Genomic DNA, 19,115 nt, shown 5'->3' on the forward strand with positions numbered 1-19,115 from the left:
TCAGGACTGCAGACATGAGGGGAAAAGGAGAGTCAACCATAAACAACCTCCAAAGTGAGTGTGAGGTGAAGTGTTTGGAGGTAAAATGGCACCTGCACCTCTGATGGACCGTGACGATCTTCAGTGGACGACTCGGTTTCCCTGACAACCACCGCCTTGGTCACCTGCATGTCAGGATGCTGCTGCTTGGCTTCCTGTATTGCAATAGCCAAAGCCTGCATGGACACAATGACTAATTAGTTTCTAATCTAAGAATCAATCACAGGTGGGATCTTTTCTAAAGCTTCCTGTGCAGATGTGCAGATGTTGGGCTCTCCATTCATCTCACCTGCTCCTGGTCTACATCATCGTCTCCCGTGATTATGATTCTCTTCTCGATCCTGGTCTCTGAATAGCCCCCTTTCACCGTCTGCAACACACCACAGGCTTCATCATTGGGTGTGTGTGTGCGCTCAAACATTATTGGTGTTTTCTGCAATTGTACCGCCTTGCATCGTTTGGTTTGCAAGTTTGATTTTGGAAGCTTTACTACCTTGGTGACGTGAGTGGTTGCCGAGGTAACGTTCTCAGTGAGGAGGATGGGCGACCCCGACCTCTCTCTTCCCAAACTGCCCATGTGGACCTGAGGCAGAGCAGAACGTTGGGTCAGAACATGTTGTCTGTGCAAGAAGGTCTGAAACCCAGAGAGGTGGGTTGATGGTGTTACATGGTGGAGTTAGATTTGGAGCGGTGAGAGTGTGTACTCACAGGGGACACACTCTGTCTCATAGAATAGGAGACGTCAGTCAGGCTGGAGATGCCATGATCCTAAAAGGGTTACATTTCATGATGTAACTTTAATTCTCTCGTACAAAGTCACAACGACATGATAGTTTCACTTTGGTGTCAGCCGGCCTCACTGACCTGATCTGTAAACTCCACGATAGTGGTGGTGACCTCTGACCCGTTAGGCTGCGTCTCCGTCCTCACATCGGTCTTCCTCACTGTGGGCGTGGCCATGAGGTCGCTGGCCTCCCTGCTCAGCGGCGCAGCACGGTGGCTCTCCCTGTCCATTGATGATGAAGAGGACACGGGCACAGACCTCTTTGGCTTTTTGGGAACGACGGGCTGGAAATAAACAAAACAGGATGAAGCTCAGGCCGAGGGACTGAAGCTCTGTTTGAAGTATTTATATCTCTATAAATCTTTTCCACAACACATCCAAGAAACTAAGAGTAACACTTTGGGTGCGATCACAGATCTATTTTGGCGTCTAAACCTCAGGGAGATGTTTTCATTTCTCCATCTTCGCCTTTTTCTGCTGAGAAGCGTCACCTTGCATGAACTCATCGACAGCTGACTTTGGTTTCACTGTCATCACATGCTGCCTGAGTCTTGGGCGACACTAGCGGGGGGGAGGTGTGAAAACAAAGCTGCAGCCTCGTTCCCACTCGGCAGCTTTCTCCATTGTTCACGCGCTCTCGTCTGCTCTCACATGTGAGCACACACACACAGCTCACACACGTTCTTCTTACAGATAGAAACCATTTTGAAGTTATTGCCTGATTACAGAGAGCCTCAGGTTTAACTTAACTTCTACTTAATCTACTTAAAATAAAGGAGGAGACACAAAAATGCTGCAAGTCTCAAGAAGCTCATTCATATCTGAGTCTGATGCTGACAGCGTGTAAGAACACACCCCTGTGTGACACCCAGCTTTACTCTACCTGCACGTCAGGCCGCTTGACCTCCGCTCGGACCTCCGCTCTGACCTCCTCAGCCTGGATGTGTTTGGCTGGAGGGCTGCTGCTCGCCCCTCTGGAGAGAGGCGGCGCCACCAAAGGAGGAGGAGCTTCAAAGGGCGCCTGATGCTGGAGCGAGTCGATGCCAAAGCAGAGACCCACGTCAGGCGACAGGGCTCTCTCTCCCAGCTCCGTCATGCCCCGGGAGAACTCCTCCATGCCCGTGTGAAGGTCTGTGAGGACCGTGAAGTCCACCTCGGCCTCCAGGCTGGACGTGGAGCTGACCGTGATGCTGGAGCATTTGCGCTCGATGCCGAGGTGCGTCTCTCTCAGGTACAGGATGTCCTGGTCCTGGTCGTCTTCTGAGACGGAGCCCAGGCGTCGTTCCCATGGTTCCCTCTGCCGCAAAAGGCAGAAGAATATACGTTTTCAGATGACGAATCTAATCAAACCAAAGAAGCAGCTGGTGGTGCAGGCGTGACTCACCGAGGCCTCGCTGAGAGGCTCCTCGTGAATGGCCGGTGTGGGAGGCGTCTCCTACAAAACAAAACAAACAACGGGGCCACATTAATGAAGAAAAGCAAAAAAGCTCTTTGTGTCAGTGAACCAACAGCAACCCGTCAATACCTCACCACTGTAATTAGGCAACAAAAGGAGAGCAAAGAAGAAGAAGGTGTAATTGGTTTCCCCTCTCATTTCATTGATCTGGAGGTGTTCCATTTGCAGCACAACACAATATGAAGCTTTTTTTTATCTCATCTCTGTCCTCTGCCAGGTGGACAAAGTGACAACAAAAAGTCCATCCAATCACTGCAGGCCTCATGCCAACCTGGTAAAATAAACAAACATTGGTCAGGTGGCAGATCTTTGCAGCAGCAGCATGCACACTGATATCCCAAAGGTTTACTTTACTAAGAAAAATGGCTGGAAGTGCAATGGTGACGCCGAGATCGCTTCAGCTGAACCTTTCAGGCGTCAGGTATTCATATGCATAAAGGCAGCGGATGAATGTCTGAGCCCTGAAACAGTTTGGCAGCTCTGCAGCCGCCGATTACATCTAATCGGCTTTTCATTGACTGCTGCTGCTACAGAGGTGCCAAGGCAGAACATGTGATTCAAACGCCCTTTCTCAGCCATGTACAGAAAAGGGTTGAATGTGGAGGGAAAAGAAGAGGAAGAGGAGAAGGCTGCAAAGAAAATGGTGGAAAAGGTCTTGAGCTCCTTGCAACAGCAGCCAGCGTTTCTCTGTGAGGAATGAGGACAGTGTTGGAAGGAGAGACCAGGTGTTAACGTGACAGAGTTAAGGTGGGGGGAAGGAAAACGCCTGCAGCCTAAGCAACGGGGAAGTTTGCTTAAAAGGCCGTTAGGGTTTCTGAAATGGCCAAGCAGATGTCAAGCTGTGCTGAGGGGAGCAAGGCAGAGCGATGAGCTCCTTGGACCATGGACGTGAATTAAGTCGATCAATGAGGCGATGCCGAGGAACGTGAGCGCCTACGTCCTCATTCAACAGCCACATGAGTTCTGAGGTATGTGAGTGTGTGTGTGTGTGTGGGAAATTTGTTGAGATGGTGAAAAACAAGGGTTGGAGCGCATCGCCCAAAGCTCATGCAATGTTTGGACTTTCCGGTGATGCAGGCAGGAGGTTTACCGCTTGCTTTCTCTTGCTCGCGTCTTGGCCCGAGCTCCTGTAGTGGACGTGGCTGCTGTTGGCGTTGCCGTGCCTGCAGGCGTCCCTGGACCACTGCGTCTTCAGGGGAAGACTTCGAGGGGGAGCGGTCGGAGCTACGGGCTGGTTGGTGGAATACTTAAAGTTAAACAAAGGGTTCTCTTTGAAATCGAAGTAGGTGTGGAAATGGTCTTCGTGCGTTGGCGTGCCTCCCCTTGGCCGCTGACTTTGTCCTGTTGCGTCTCTTGAATCTCTGACCTCCTGTTGATGTGATTGCGTTTGCAGCTGGTGGGAAACCGCGGCTTCACTCTGGTGTTTCTGCAGTATCACCTGATCCAGCTTCCCTTCAGTTTGGTAGGAGGGTCCCTCTCTTGATTTCTCCACCTGCCCATCTGCACCCAGCGCTCCTCCACCAGGCTGAGCTTGTGTTTGAGGGATTGCTGCACCTTTGGTCTCTTTATTCAAAGACTTCTTTGATCTCTGCGGTTTGAGAGGAACTATTCTGGTGACTTCTGAGCGCGAGTTCCCAGTTTTGCTGCAATCCTTTACCCTCCCGGGGCTGGAGTCTTTTATTTTCCAAGCCTCGCGTTGCCTTGCATCAGTCTCAGTTCTGCTCTCGTTGCCCTTTGAGAGAGAACTCACAGCTTCAAAGTTCTTTGCTCTGTCTTTATAAGTGCTGTGCTGATGCTGTGGCTGCATTGCGTCTCCGTTTTCCACCTCAGTCCTTTGTTTGACATATTGGTTATCTGCAGGTGGAGAGCCATATCCATTTTCTTGAATTGAATACCTTTCTAATATGGCGTCATGGTGGCCATTACTTGCCGCAGAACTGCCCGCAGGTTTGACATCCATGAATCCTCCTTCTGCTCGTTCCGTTTCATGTTGTGGAGACATTCTGCCACCTATTCTCAAAGGATCCCAGCGTATTTCACAATGATTCCTGTCAAGCTCCTTTTCACTGTGACTCAGCATCGACTCTGTTTCCTGCTGATGCTGAGTATAGACGGAGGCCTTATAAGTATCCAGCGCTCCTTCATAAACGTCACCGGTGGCCTAAGTTGACATAGAGTAGACAGTTGCATTAGCCGAGCTGGAGACACTACTCCTCTATTTCTGATATCATCACTTACTGCGGCTAAATAAAGGCTCATCCAGAATAAAGAAAGAAAGAAAGAGTGAATAAAACCACCTGGCTGAGCAGAATCAAACTGATATGGAAATGACAGCAGCACATATGCACCACTAGTGTTGAGTGTAGCTTGGGAATAGAGGCTGACTCTTACTGGTTTCCTCTCGGGGGTCCCTCCAGGAGGAGTAGCTGAGGAGATGCGCTTCTCCCTCTGGGCCAGCTTGCTGTTCGGCTGCCTCAAAGCTCTCTTCAGCTCATTGATGCTGGCCTGGTGCTTCTGTAGAACATCTTCCGGCTTATCCAGGAATTGCTGCTTGCACAGTGGAGAGCACACCAGGGACACTAATTAAATTAATAAGTAAAAACCTCATTACCGACCAGATTGTAACATTTTGCAGAGTTACACTAGATATGGATTTATGTTGGAAATGAATGCAGAGGCGTTTTTGTTTTTTTTATGTCCAATGCTGTTCTGTTGAGGGAGCATAATTGCCTATTTTCTGTTTGTTAGCGGCGCTGTAGGGTAAATCAAATGTTTGGCCAGCAGAGCATTGATAATGACCAGAAGCAGATACAGACCTCATTATAGCCCATTCAGACCTTTTACCTCAGGGATGAGGTATTGCTGACAGGAAGACAGCCAGTCTGCTGGGGAAATTTCCAAATAAGAATCAATAATTTGGCAGGCAGAGTGGAGGAGAAGCGGCAGAGTGTGTGTCGCTGCAGTCTGACATTACATGACCACAACGTCTCCGCTCTGCTTTAATGAGGACCAAACTGAATCTTAATGATCGGACACAATGCTGCATTTGGGCTGCATTTGTGTTCATTGGCTCATCAAAAGCCAATTAAATGTTCAGTAACATGTGGTAATAAGGTTCAGAGTGAATGAAACAGACAGAAAAAAGGCCTGGAGAGCCTGTTTGAGTTTGGCTATCCGCCCCTGTTGCTAACAGTGATGAATAAGAAAACAGTGTACATCTGCTAAGGGTCACACACACACAACACATGCCAAAAAGAGAGGGCAAGCAGTACCTCCTGTTTAGGCCGAGGGGTGGCCAGATCCTTGTCCAACAGATGAGAAGGCCGAGAGTGGGGCAATTGTGATGAAGTGGGTGCAGTGAGCAAAGCAGGAGATTGAGGATTTGGAGGGGAGGGGAGCGGAGAACAGATGCGTGCAAGAGACAAAGAGGTAGAGGGCTGCAGGTGAGTCATAAAGGCAGGCGGCCGGACGAATACACACAAACACACACACACAGACGTCACAGAGACAAAAAAGCCTCAGGACTCCGCCCCAGCGTCAGCCAGTAACGGCTATGGAGACGTTTATGGACTTGTGAACATTAAGTGTTTACACAAGGACATATTTGTTTACTTCTTCATCCAAAGATGAAGAGTCATTACAAGATTCCTTTGGCTGATGCAATGCAGGGGACAGTGCCACACATACAGGAATAACCTTTGTCATGTAAACACAGATATAAAATGCACAGGCAGAAATATACACACTGTTCATGTCTACGATTATTAAGCCTTTGGTACAACAAGAGATCAACCACTGATTCACTGAACGCTGCTAAAGAACCATCTGTTTATCCCGTTCATGGCATTGATCCTTCTAATTTCAAAGTAAACACTGTTACAGGTATGATTTTCAATATGCTGATAAAATCCTCAAGAAAAAGACCCTGAATCAAGTGGGATTGAAGACTTTGTCCCTGAGCTGCAGAGTTACCGTCCAATGTTCAAGGACTTAGCAGAATTCTAGAAAGAATGAAATGACAGGAAATAACATTCCCCCCAGAGACAAAACAAGAGGTCATGCTGAACAGACACATAACGCGGTGCATGACCAATAACGACCCAAACCACAGACACAGGCACTAGCACCCGCCGCCAAAATACCTCTGGCTTTGAGTCTACGGGCGAGCCTGCCTCCTCAGCCTGCAGCGCGGAGAGGACGAGAGAGAGAGAGGGACAGAGAAAACACAGCAGAGGTTAGAGAGGTGTGTTGACGTTAGAGCGGCGGGAGGAGGGTAGATACGGAATTAAAGAAAACATCTGCGAGGAGAAGAGGTTAGGTTAGATTTAAGAGGTTTAAGAGAAGAGGTGAAATGAAGGCTGCCATGAAGTCATACTGAGAAGAGGAGAGAGCTGATTGGTTGAGGGGAGGGAGACTTGGCGTTAAATCAAAAGGATGAAGTGTGTTAGTTAAGGATTTAAGAGTGAAGACTTTGTGAACCGCTCAGAGCAGCCAAAGGAGCCGTGCTCTCCTGGTAGAGTTCAGTTCAATAGTTCAGTTTGTAAATGTGAACTTTGTTTACTTATTTGTAGCCTCTGGGCCGGGACTGTAAAGCACGATTAAGGGCTTTGTGGGCTCTGTTGAAGCTCAAGTCTGACGTTTCCGTATCACAAAGCTGACTCAGTTCTGATTTCGCTCTGTCGCCATGGTAACTTATGCTCCACGGCAATCCTGGTCCGGGGCAGAATTTGTTGGCACTTTATATAGAAAAAATCGGACAATACACGCACATAAGTTCCTCTGACATGAATTATGTATCTGCATGCGACCGCCATGTCATCCCATCGACTCGTCTCTGCAAAGCCCCCTTTTATGAGAGCGTGCTCGTCTCTGCATTGACAAATCCTGTTGATTAGTGGCTTCGTGGTACCAATTATCCCTGATTGCGGGATGTGCGTACATAAAGCTGAGATCAGTTGGCCTTCCTTCGTAGAACAAGCCCTTACTCTGTGGACAATCTAGTTTATATGGAGCCTGTGCTTTTGTGGTTTTGTGTTTTTGGAGTCATGTCCTTTTATTTGATACCTTAAGCTCTAACGTCTTGTGCTCCTGATATTGCTCATGGTCCCCGCCGTGATGCTGCTCCAACTCTTGGTCTGTGTACTGGTCCTGATCCTGGTCCTGGTCATGATATTGATACTGATCATGGTCGAGGTCCAGGCTGCCTTCCTGGTCCAGGTCTTCTCTGGACATGAACTGAGTGCGCTCGCTGGAGCTTCGCTGGGACAGCTGATCCATGCTGTCGCCGAGAGCAGAGGCTGGGAGAGTAAAGGCGGGGAGACAATCAGATAAGTTTGTTGCCATTTTTTGGGGTAACAACTTAACCCAGAAACTGGGAGGTTGGGAGTGGAATGGATGGTGTTCTCACCTCCGTCTATGCTCCTGGGCAGCAGGTATCTCTTGCTGACGGAGCGGTCAAACTGTGGGGCCGGCCTGTCGATCAGGGCACTGGCCTGTCTGGTCTGGGCTTGGGTCCGCCCACTGTAGCGGAACTTGGAGCCTATCACCAGGAAGCCCTTGGGAGGAGGCTCGGGTGAGACCAACCTACAGGATGGTTTGAGAGAACATAGTTCAAAGGACTTTAGAAGCAAAATTTGTTTGAGGTCCCGCAGCAGCTCCGCTCAGTTCACATTTCTACCAACAGGGTGCAGCAACCACAGAGCAAAACAGTCCGTCTACCAGCTGTAGGCCTCATGTCCTACCTGAAGAATGTGTGGTGTTCAATGCAGACCTTCCACAGTCGCTTTGAGGCCCGGTGGTTGGGCAGCTTGAAGCCTATGGTGCTCTCAAACTGTTCGTACTGGGCGGTGAGGGGAAGGAGTGGAGGAAGTGGAGGAGGAGGACAGGTGAATAGTCAAAGAGGAGCAAAAGGAACAAGTGCAGGGAAAGATGGAGGGACGGCAGAAGGGTGCATTGTGTTTACTCTGCCGCAATGAAAGAAAAAAAAATCAATGTGGCTTCTCTGTTTACTCTGTGAAATAATTTATTTTCACTCCCGCGCCTGGTGGATTTTCTATCTTTAGTCTGCCGCCAATGATCGCCGCATGCACTCACCTCATCGACTGTGCAGCGGTCTAAACACAAGACAAATCTCTCTAATCAGCCGGTTTATTAGCAATCTAGCAGCTCTTATTCCATTCATAAGTGAAGCTTGGCGTTTGTTTCTAATAAAACTTCTCTGTGGGATGTTAGGAGGGAAAGCTTTACAAACCCAGAGATGACCTGCGGGCTGAATTACAAGAGAATGATGACCAGACAAGACAGATCTGTGGGACAAACTGAGATACTATTCACTATGAAAACGTCCAGGTCTCGGTGGAGACCTGGGAAACGCACCGCAGACACCCAAAGGCCACAGAATGAAGGATAAGACTTGTTTGGTAATCATTTCGTGAGCTGAAATCCAGAGTGTGCATAATGTCGTTCCCACAAGGGTAAACTCCTGGTTAAGAATGCTTTACAGTCACCTTTGGGGTTGGCAGCCTCTTCTTCAGAAGCATAAAACCTGACATATCGACATATTCCCTAACAGTGATATCCCTGTGGTCTATAAACAATGTCTGCTTTCATATTTTGCCACGGTTTAATCTCAGCAGTAACACTCGCATCGATCCGTGAAATGACTGCTTATTCTACTCAAAACAACTCAAGTCAAGAGAGACCACGCTGTCACTTCTACAACTGTGAGGCCGTGAAATGTGAAGTCAGATCTTTGTGATTCATGCCTCAGCTTTGCCGGGATGATTGTGGGGAGGACTGTGTTCTAGTGAGCTCGTGCGTACAGCGATTGTGCGGTGAGCTTCTATAAAGTCAAGCACAAACATAAAAGACACAATAATGTGAATGTGTATTTACTTCTCCAGGGCGGATCTTGATATAGAAGTTGCTCCTCTTGTAGGAGATCTTGAGGATTTTTGGCCAGGCGAAGCGGTTGATCCTTAAACGGTCTCGGTAGATCAACAGGCCATTGGCGCTCACACCCAGCATGATGTCAATGCCCTCTGAATCCTGGAGAGACACCAATAATCCATCAGAATGCTTTCAAAAGGTATTTCAAACAGGACTGCAGCTGTTATGGAGCACCGCCGTACCTTAGCGTGATGCAGATCCACCCCATACATCGACAATTTCTTGGCATTTTCGAGAAAGTTCACCTCTGCGTCAGCTGGACTCATGCCCCTGCAGGACAAATACCACATGTGGTCTCGCCCATCAGATCGTCTCACAAATCAACAAAACCAATATTTGCCACTGTGCCCATGACATTCAACTTGAATTAGCAAAGAATCATGATTGTGACCTATAGTTGCGGTGCAGCTCCATCACCCTCTCCTCCAGCTCCCGTGTCTGGTTGGGAGCAAAGCGGAAGTCGTTGACGTAGTCGGGGCCGTGCTCATCGGGCTCATAGTCCCCCAGCTCGGCCTGGACGGTGTAGGAGCCCAGCAGGGCGTGTGTGACGAACGAGCAGGGCAGGCGACCGGACAACATGTCATCCCTCAGCTGCAGGCACAGGTAGTACCTTGGAAAATACAGGAAATGGAGGCAGACATGCTGCTAAGAACTGACTGAGAGTTTTAGACTCTGACTTTGAGTCAGAATCCTACACATATTTGTACAAATCAGTGGAAATGCCCCTGAACTACACAGTTTGACAAGGAAGTTGTCGTTATTGTCATGACATTAATACTTGAAATGAGTGTTTTTGATTCTAGACCGACCTGGTGATGTCCTCGATAAGAACCGATGGATCTGGTGGGTAGAACTTCACCGAAAACCCAAAGTTCCAGGCACCAACTGTGGACAAACCACCCAGAAGCATTTCATTCACTCATATGTGTGTAGTCCTATTAGATTGTGTGTGAAGGAGAGTGCATGGCTGTGTGTGTGTGAGAGTTTGATAGCTGCACTTACCCCGAATTTGCTTTTTAATCTCTTTGGAGGGATCCAGCCAATGCTAATATGAATAGAAAGGAGAGAGTTGCTCTTGAAAGAATCGACCTCAGCAAAATCATGCACACTCACATTTTAAAGAGCCGTTTAAGAGCTCGACCTCAGCGGCTGCTCGTTCATTTCAACTTCCCCTTGTTGATACCCGAGTATATTCAAACTACGGGAAAATGGATGATGGAGTATTCTACAAACAATGAACGTCTCAACACCGGAGCGATGAATGCCGTCTAAATATGGGTCCTTTGGCTTAATGTCAGCAGTGGGAAGCTTTCATGGCGCACCAGAGAGCCTGTGCGCCTTTTTTTAAAGGCCATTTACTCTAATCACGCTTTAAATGTTAAAGGCCACACACTGGATGACATTCTCAGACTGTGGGTGCAGTTAAAAGGCCAACCAGGGGACAGAACATCTGGACAAGACAATGGAACGAGTGCAATCTGTACCTCTAAACTCAGCAATAAAGCCAACAAGAGGAACTAATAATGAAGTAGAACTCAGCAATCAGTGTTTGACCTTGAGGTGGACAAAGTTTCCTGCTTTACATGGACCTCAACACGGGCAAACACAAAGGCTGCAACTGAAGCTAACACACAATCAAATCCACAAGTGTGCATCTCTTAACTTCATCTTTTACAAGTTAGAATATGATGAAACTCAAATGTCATAAATCTACACAGCTAATAATTACTGCCTGTGCGTGTGTGTGTGCCAGTTTGGTGTCACTGCAGGATAAGCAGTAATTGAATTTGACAGTAAACTACTAAAATGTGTGTGTTTGTGTGTCTGACCTTGGTGGTGTCTGTGTCCTGGAAAGACAGACCAAAGTAGTCTCTCTCCAGCAGGTTCAGATGGCCGCACACCATATCCAGCAGAGTCTGGCCTTTGGCAAATTTCTGTTTAAAACACACACACACACACACACACACACACACACACACGCACACACACACACACACACAGGCACAGCAAGTGGACAGGTGTCATGAGCAGGTGCACTCGTGAACATGTTTACCCCATAAAAGACACAAAGAGGAGGACAGAGAGAGATGAGGGGGAGAGATGAGGGGGAGAGATGGAGAGAGATGAGGGGGAGAGATGGAGAGAGATGAGGGGGAGAGAGGGAGAGAGATGAGGGGGAGAGAGGGAGAGAGATGAGGGGGAGAGATGGAGAGAGATGAGGGGGAGAGAGGGAGAGAGATGAGGGGGAGAGAGGGAGAGAGATGAGGGGGAGAGATGAGGGGCTCTCTCTACAATCAGACATCATTAATTCATCTGTGATTCTCATTACATGGAGACATTATTCATACACAAATGAGTACCAAAGCATCAGCAACAGAAAATTCCATTCTGCCTGCAAGATGCTGCCAGGACTCAGTGTGCCCCTCCCCCCCCTGCTGAGTAGGCGGAGCCACGCGGAGAATGTCTATATAAGGGGACGAATTTCATCTCACATCCCTGCCGTTTCTTGAGGCCACACCTATTTTCAAGCCCTTCAGGGCGGAAAACATGGCCTCTGTGGGACATGGTCTTGGCACACACACACACACACACACACACACACACACACACACACACACACACACACACACACACACACACACGCCATATTCATCGCCTAGGGAAACCTGGCTCCTATGGCGACAAGGCAACCAAGCAGCTGTTACCATGGAAACAGAAGTAATAGGTCCCTTCTGTATGGATGTGCGTCTCTCTTTACTACAGGCCACATGGCTGCTCTGCCGCTCTAGCGAGAGGAGGCAGCAGTATGGTTGCCATAGCTTTTAAACATTTATAGAAGGTTAATTCATTAACTATTGAAAGCTCATATATATTTAATGAAATAACCACTAAACCTGAGGCCGCTATAGGCGAAACAGTGCTGATTAACAAACTGACTTCTTCTTTTTAGGGATCAGTGCATATATTCGATTCTCCAATGAAATGAAATTGCAACACACACATCTGTCTCACGGTGGCCCCCCCAAGCATGGCGGCCCACTCTGGAGCTGTTGATGAGATTTTGTCGTCGCTCCAATTGGCCCCAATCACATTTTTGTCACTCGTTCCATGGGCTGATTGAGTTAGCCGAACATTTGGTGTAATCCTAGAAATCCATTTTACTGATTGCCTCGCCCATGCAAACAGGCCGATGGGAGACAGTGTGTCCAGCCAAGGAGAAAGTAAATCTATTGAATGTAGTTACTTTGGTTAAATCAAGCGGAAGGACAGCACAGTGAAATCAAGAGGTGGGAGAAAAAAACGACCAAAATGAGTAAACTTGGGTCTTAAAAAGAAACTGTGTACGAGGGAACAAAGAGTAACTCAATCAAGTTTGTCTACAAACAACAGCAGCACTGTGCCTTTGGGATCATTTTAATGTTGAATCTTGAGTAAATCACTGTTGCTGACTGAATTGTCATCTTAGAATTAGTGAAACAGGAAACTGGACCGTCAGATAAAATCCTCTTCATCTAAGCTCCAAACAGATATGAGGATTTCAGTGAAAAGCCAGATGATCACTCAAGATCTAAGCAGGCGGTGAGGTTTTCACATTATCATCTTGGCTTCAGGTTAAGGACTGGACGATGCAAATGCACTGCGCCGGATCAATAACCGTAACGTCCTGAGCCAAACATCGATGTGCTTTTATCATCGTGGGCTCGGGGACATAACGAGCGTAATTACAGCCCTGACTTCACTACATTCATCAGCCAGTCGTCCCACGCCTGTGTTAATAAATACACACACACTCTCATCCTATAGTACAACAGAACACAAACAAGCCCTCCTGTGCTCCTCTTCATCGCTCTCTACGCTTCCTCTGTCCTCCTCCTCCTCCTCCCTCTCCCATTCTATTTTCTCCCCGGTCAAACATAAGAGCACTCATCTGTCAACTATATGGATTTCCTGTCAAAGCCCAATACCTCTAATGTCACTGTGTGGGCATGTGTGTGTGTGTGTGTGTGTGTGTGAGAGACGTACCTCAGTCGAGACTGAGCATTATTTGTGTGCAGCCCGGCTGTTGTAACTAATATATGTGAGGTCATGTGGGTGGAAGCTCGCTGTAAAGTGGAATACGGTTAACGAGACTCGAGGTCGGACGGGCAACAAGATCCTTCCCGTCTCACATACACACACACATTGGCTTTTTAATGGAAAAGTCCTGCCTGGCGCCTCCCATCTCTTGCGTGGAACACCCCTCACCCTCATGTTCATCACCACTGATTCATTTTCCTGCCGTAGCCGTGGATCAAAAGAAGCATGCGGCCTCACTGCGGAACCCAAATACGATAACAGCTGGAGCGACCACCAGATCATGCAGTGATCCGCGCGGTTGAGCTGAAGGCCTCCAACGTTGCTCATCTCTGCCTTCCATCCCCCCACAATGCGGCGCTCGTTTCATTTTCAGCCCCTCCACCCACCTACCCGCTCACTCGTCCCCTCTGGTGTAGCGACAGAGCTGCATTTCCTGACTCAGTGGCGTGTTACAGAGGTGTATCATGGCCCGATTTGCTGAGTCAACCGCTCTGTTGTAACTGTGCGGGGGGAGGAGATGTATTCCGGGTTCTTTCTAGGCAAGCGGCGGAGTGCGTCGTGAATTTTGAGCTTGTGCATTTTAAGCGCGGGGGGGGGGGGGTTTAATACCTCTGCAAAACAACCTGCAGAAATCATCTCTCCTAATTGTTTTTACTCCATATTTGCAATATTGCTAATGCTGGAAAAAATGAAAGTGACTCTAAGTGCTTACAAGCAGAATCAATGTGTTGACATTTCCTCTTTCCTTCTTTTTAGCAGAATTGTGGGTTTGATTTGAGAAGCGCTGCATTTTAACTCGGCCTCGGCTTTCATTCCTGTTGATTTCCTTCGTCTTTAATAGGAGTATGTCATCATCTAACACCCTCTATCTAGTCTAGACCCCAAGAGGTCCTAAGACTTCCCCCGGCCACACATTCACCCTCTAGCTTATTCTGGGTCAGTCCTGTGGTCTCCTCCCAGTTGGACGAGCCTGGAGCACCTGGCAGAGTTAACAGGAAAGTTGTTGTTCTATTGTGCTTAAATAGCTGTACCTTTGTGTGGGAGAGAGATTAACCTAACCTTTCACTCAACCAGATGAATGTTTGAACCCTGAGCAGAGAGGAAGTTTAAGTATAAGCAGCGTACCTCGACTGAAGTGTCATAGTCGGTGCCGTCAAGCAGATTGACTTTGATCGGCACCGTCTTAGGACGTTTGTTGGTTTTCTGGGGGGACTTGGAGGCCTTGCTGGGGGTCTTGTCGGAGCTATCGTCCATGTCCCCATGGTCCTCCGGAACCTAAAGGACACAATCATGGACAATAAGGGGGATAAACACTCTCCTTCCAGAAGGCCACAGACTGGTGTTACAAAGTGAATTAAAGCCAAAGAGCTTTCATGATGTGAGGTAATCATCAAATGGACGATGTAGCCAGAGACGCTTCATTATGTTAAAGACGTTAAGTTGTTGGCACGGCGGCGCGGAGAGCCCAGCCACCGTGCATATCAAGCAGAAAGCCGCAGGGTCCCTGAGTGATTGAGAGGCCACAGCAAAGTGATCTACAGCATCTGCAAGTTTGACGCCGCTCGCACCTGATTGGCTCTCCTGGCGTCGTCCTCCATGGAGCTCCTCATCTCCTCAGCCGAAGCCTTCTCTGTCGTCATGGAAATGGCTCGCAATCCTGCAAAACCACAACAAACATCGATATCAGATCCTTTCCCATTCCGAGATCTGGAATGTTTCCCTGCCGCTAGCAATTCCAACCCGCCTCACACATTGCATGCATATAGATCTTGGCAGAGGACACACACCGGATTGGATTGACCCCAGAGAGAAACACACAGGATGACATCACAACCACTTCCCTTGGCTCATGACAGCTACTATCTTTACTCATCTTCCATTTAATTATCTTTTAATTAGGCTTCCGAATTTTTTTTTATCCGTATGGTTGAAGCATTGTGCACAGGCTAGCTTGTGTGTGTGTGTGTGTGTATGTGTGTGTGTGTGTGTGTGTGTGTGTGTGTGTGTGTGTGTGTGTGTGTGTGTGTGTGAGTGTGTGTGTGTGTGTGTGTTTGTGTGTGTGTGTGTGAGAGAGAGCTTAGTCAGTCCTGGCTCATAGCCTCCCACAGGAGCACTCTGCATGAGGACTGTTGGCTTCAGGACACTATACCACTCACACTAGCATAGCAGCTAGCATAAATTACATCAGCCAGAGAGCCCTGCGGCACCGCACGAGGCGGCAGACGCGCAGAGATACGGAGAGAGAGAGAGGGGGAGGAGGGGGAGGAGGAAGGAGAGGGCAACGAGAAGGTGACGGCAGTGTGAGAATCCAAGATGTGAGGAAGGAAAGAGACAAATAAAAGGCAAAGGTTAGCGAAGAGGCGCTAAGAAAAGGTGATACAGTGTCAGGGTGAGCCAGAGACAGATGAGGTCCCGTCGTCTGAAGGTGACCGCGGCCGTACTTCTGCTCCCCGAGGACACTGAAATAGCCGATATTCAGATTAGGCGCCACGGCGGGAAGAAATGAACAATCCGCGATAAAAAGCCCCGAGTCATTGAGGAGGATTTATAGAGCGGGAGGGAGAACAGAGGGTCACGGGTTCAGGATTAATTTTGTGTCAGCTGAAATTTCCAGAGATAACCTGGGAATTGTTCTTATTTCACATCTGGACACGGGGCGGCCGCGCTCCGTAATGGAAACGTTAACGGCCCGGTTTTATTGAGTCGCTCCCATTCCCCTGCTCGCTCAAATTATGGAGCGACAACTGCCTCGCTTATCGGGAGCTCTGTGTAACGCCGTGTCGACCGTCTCGTGAATTTCATATTTTGCAACGTCTGGTGAGAGACAGAACCTCAGAAACGTGTTATACCAAGTCACAGCACGACAACATTTGACACCTGGAGATCCAAGACGAGTGTGAAATGACACGACGGAGCGGCGCAAAGCAGGAAATCAGAGTTTGACATAGACACACACACACACACACACACACAGATCCATTTACACAGCGCATGGAGGTAATTTAATCATTTGTGTCGGCACTGTTTGCATCATGATAAGGACTTCAGGCAGCTGCAGGGCTCAGGTTTTTGAGCAAAACATAGAAGCTCAAATCCATCCAAATAAATCCATTAAGTGAGGACTTCAGCTCGAGAAATCAGCACAGACACCGACTCTACCCCATCTAGCAGCTCTAGCAGAATTGGTAATCAGACGGCGATTCATTGACAGTATACATTTGGCAAAGGTCACGTATCAGAATGTTCTTCTGTTTAGGGTTCATGAAGTGCTTCCTGCCTAGGGTGGCGTAAAATAAACCGTGGAACTTATATTTTAAAAATGTGAAACACTGTATAATTAATGAGCCAAAGCAGCTAATGAGGCTAATGTAAAGCCACCAAAATGCACAAAGCCAGAGGGAAGCTGCCATTAAGGAGCCCAGCAGAATCTTAATTCAGTCTATTAGTGTTTGTGGAGGGATTTGCCCCTGAAGATGGGCAGAAGAGGCTCTGATGAGTTTTCCTCCACCAGCTGTCGGAGCACATCGGGCTCACGGTTACGATTCTGGAGGCGGAAACACAGAGCGTCTTAACTTTCACCGTAGGTCAGCCACCGTCTGCATAATCAGACAGGATCAAAGAGCAGCACAGGCTGGCCCAGGAAAGGCTGCAGATGTCACACACACACACACACACACACACACACACACACGTCCAACGCAAGGGTCCTGTCAACTTAAAAGGGACTCGGAGGCTTTTTATTAATTGAATCAATAAATAATTTGTGCCCTTATTATGTCTGTGAGTGAATGAAATGTGTGTGTGTGTTTCAGGTTGAAAATAGTCCAAAGTTAGACGGCTTACGTTTCCCACGTTAGAGTGCCTCTGCATTTACATTTGCCTGATCTGACTCATGTTTATGCAACGATTATGTCAGATTTAGACAAAGGAAGCAGATAATTTACATGAAAGTGTGTGTGTGTGTGTGTGTGTGTGTGTCTCATAAGGATTCAAAGCTGCTGTCAAACACACCTGTAACCTCCAAGACAAAAACATTTTATGCAGACGAATGCAGCTAAGACGCTCCAAATACCAAATTCATTCTGTTGATAAATATCAACTCACTCGCATGGACCACACACACACACACACACACACACACACACACACAAACACACACACACACACACACACACACACCCTCTAACTGTGAATGTCAGCTGCATGAAGCATCTGTCAGAACACAGATCAGTGAATCACAAGCAAACTGGAGAAGAATCGTAATATCGGGAGTGACACACACACACACACACACACACACACACACACACACACATGCGTGCTCCCAGGCTCATTTCACACACATGGAGCTCGCGAGGGGCCAATCAATGCTTTCATTTGGGTCGCTTTGTGATTCAATCACTCTGGCGCCACATCTGTTCTGGTCTCCGCACACCTAATCATGTGTGCGTGTGTGTGTGAAGGAGATGATGGGAGGATGAGATGTGTGTGTGTGTGAGGTGCGCTCTGTAAAAAAAACTCTCTAAAGAGTCTTCAAACGGGCTCTCATTAAAGGTCGCTCTTCATAATCTGTGTAGGTCTCCTCTGGGACTCCAACTTCAGAGAGCATAAATCAGGTATGAGTGAATCGATGGAGGTGAAGCTCAGGTGTGAGGTGGGAAAGTTGGACTCTTCTCTTTTTCAGACTTTGGTTTTACTGCATTACAGTGAATTTAAGACCCTGTTGGCTCAGAGCTCAGTTGTGTGCGTTCATCTTCTGTCTGATGCCTTGTGAGGATCGCCGCTCTCGCTTTCAGCCTCTCCCCTTTTCCTTTCATGTCCGGGTTGTTTATGGTGTTTTCCATCGTCTTCTCACAGAGCGCCTGCAGGATTGAGAACCGATGCCCCACGGGCCTGTAAATCATCCCGGGCCTGTACCCCCCCGCGGTTTGTAATATCTGGTTTAACAAATATGAATACATCTTGTCGAGATGTTCCACACTGATGTTGTAACAATGTTGTAACAATCACATTAATCCACTGATGGAAACTGTTACCAGTGATGAAGAGACAGAGGATGAGATCCATCTTATGATACACTATGTTTGGGTGGGACTTCTCCCCCTGTCTCTGTCGCCACAGCGATGCCCCCTGTCAAAGCTGCTCCTTTGAGATCATCATGCTAGCAACACTGATGGGATTTGTGTCTCCACCGTTACATTGTCTTGTCATTTTTACATATCTGTGCTGACTGTGATTGGTTGCTGTCACTCTGTGTGTCCCTTTGCCTTCAGTCACATGTACATCACACATGTTTGCTGTCTTCATTGTGTTCATTCTCCTTTGTGTCTTCTTTTCTTTTCTTCCCTTCTGGTTAGTCATTGTAATGCCAGATGTTCCCTTCAATAAAAACACAAAAAGCCCAAAATTTTGAAATGCATTTGTTACTTTGGTGACTCTTCTGTGTGCTGCAGGCCAAACAGACGCAGCTGTCCTGTCATTGCTTCACAGCAGAGGATTCTGGGGGAACGTGCCAACTGTGGTGCAGGCAGGAAATCGTTGTGTGTTTGGTTAGAATTAATCATTTAAAGCTGTTCAACTTATAACTTGCTTGTTTAATAACAACTGTGATTAGTCATAAATTAGTATGTGCTTATTTTTAGGCATAGATCATCAGCTTTGTGTTTCCTTTAGATAATTGGTTTGTTAATTGTTTGCTCCAGTAGAAGCAGAAGCTGTGCAGCGCCGGCTACCAACAGAAGAAGGTTTTTATTTCTTCGTCTTGTGTTTTATCTCCCAAAAGGGAAAACTTTATTCAGTTTTTGATCAAAA

General features: G+C 47.7%; 1 protein-coding gene across 1 annotated transcript; it reads right to left on the reverse strand.

Moving 5' to 3' along the window:
• Nucleotides 1-14,944, reverse strand: LOC143010821 (band 4.1-like protein 1). Its single transcript, XM_076163367.1, has 22 exons — nt 14,873-14,944; nt 14,430-14,579; nt 11,057-11,161; nt 10,230-10,272; nt 10,037-10,112; nt 9,619-9,837; nt 9,410-9,497; nt 9,174-9,326; nt 8,021-8,118; nt 7,687-7,862; nt 7,344-7,576; nt 6,422-6,460; nt 5,552-5,581; nt 4,671-4,829; nt 2,208-2,258; nt 1,707-2,120; nt 904-1,107; nt 748-807; nt 533-622; nt 329-409; nt 93-215; nt 1-6 (listed from the first exon to the last, which is right to left on the reverse strand). The coding sequence occupies exons 1-22, from the start codon at nt 14,942-14,944 to the stop codon at nt 1-3; spliced, it is 2,670 nt and encodes an 889-aa protein (XP_076019482.1).
• Nucleotides 14,945-19,115: the final 4,171 nt, after the last annotated feature.

Source organism: Genypterus blacodes, unplaced genomic scaffold, assembly GCF_046128005.1.
Source record: "Genypterus blacodes isolate CSIRO-AG114 ecotype Tasmania unplaced genomic scaffold, CSIRO-AGI_Gbla_v1 ptg000131l_1, whole genome shotgun sequence".
NCBI classification, from domain to species: Eukaryota; Metazoa; Chordata; class Actinopteri; order Ophidiiformes; family Ophidiidae; genus Genypterus; species Genypterus blacodes.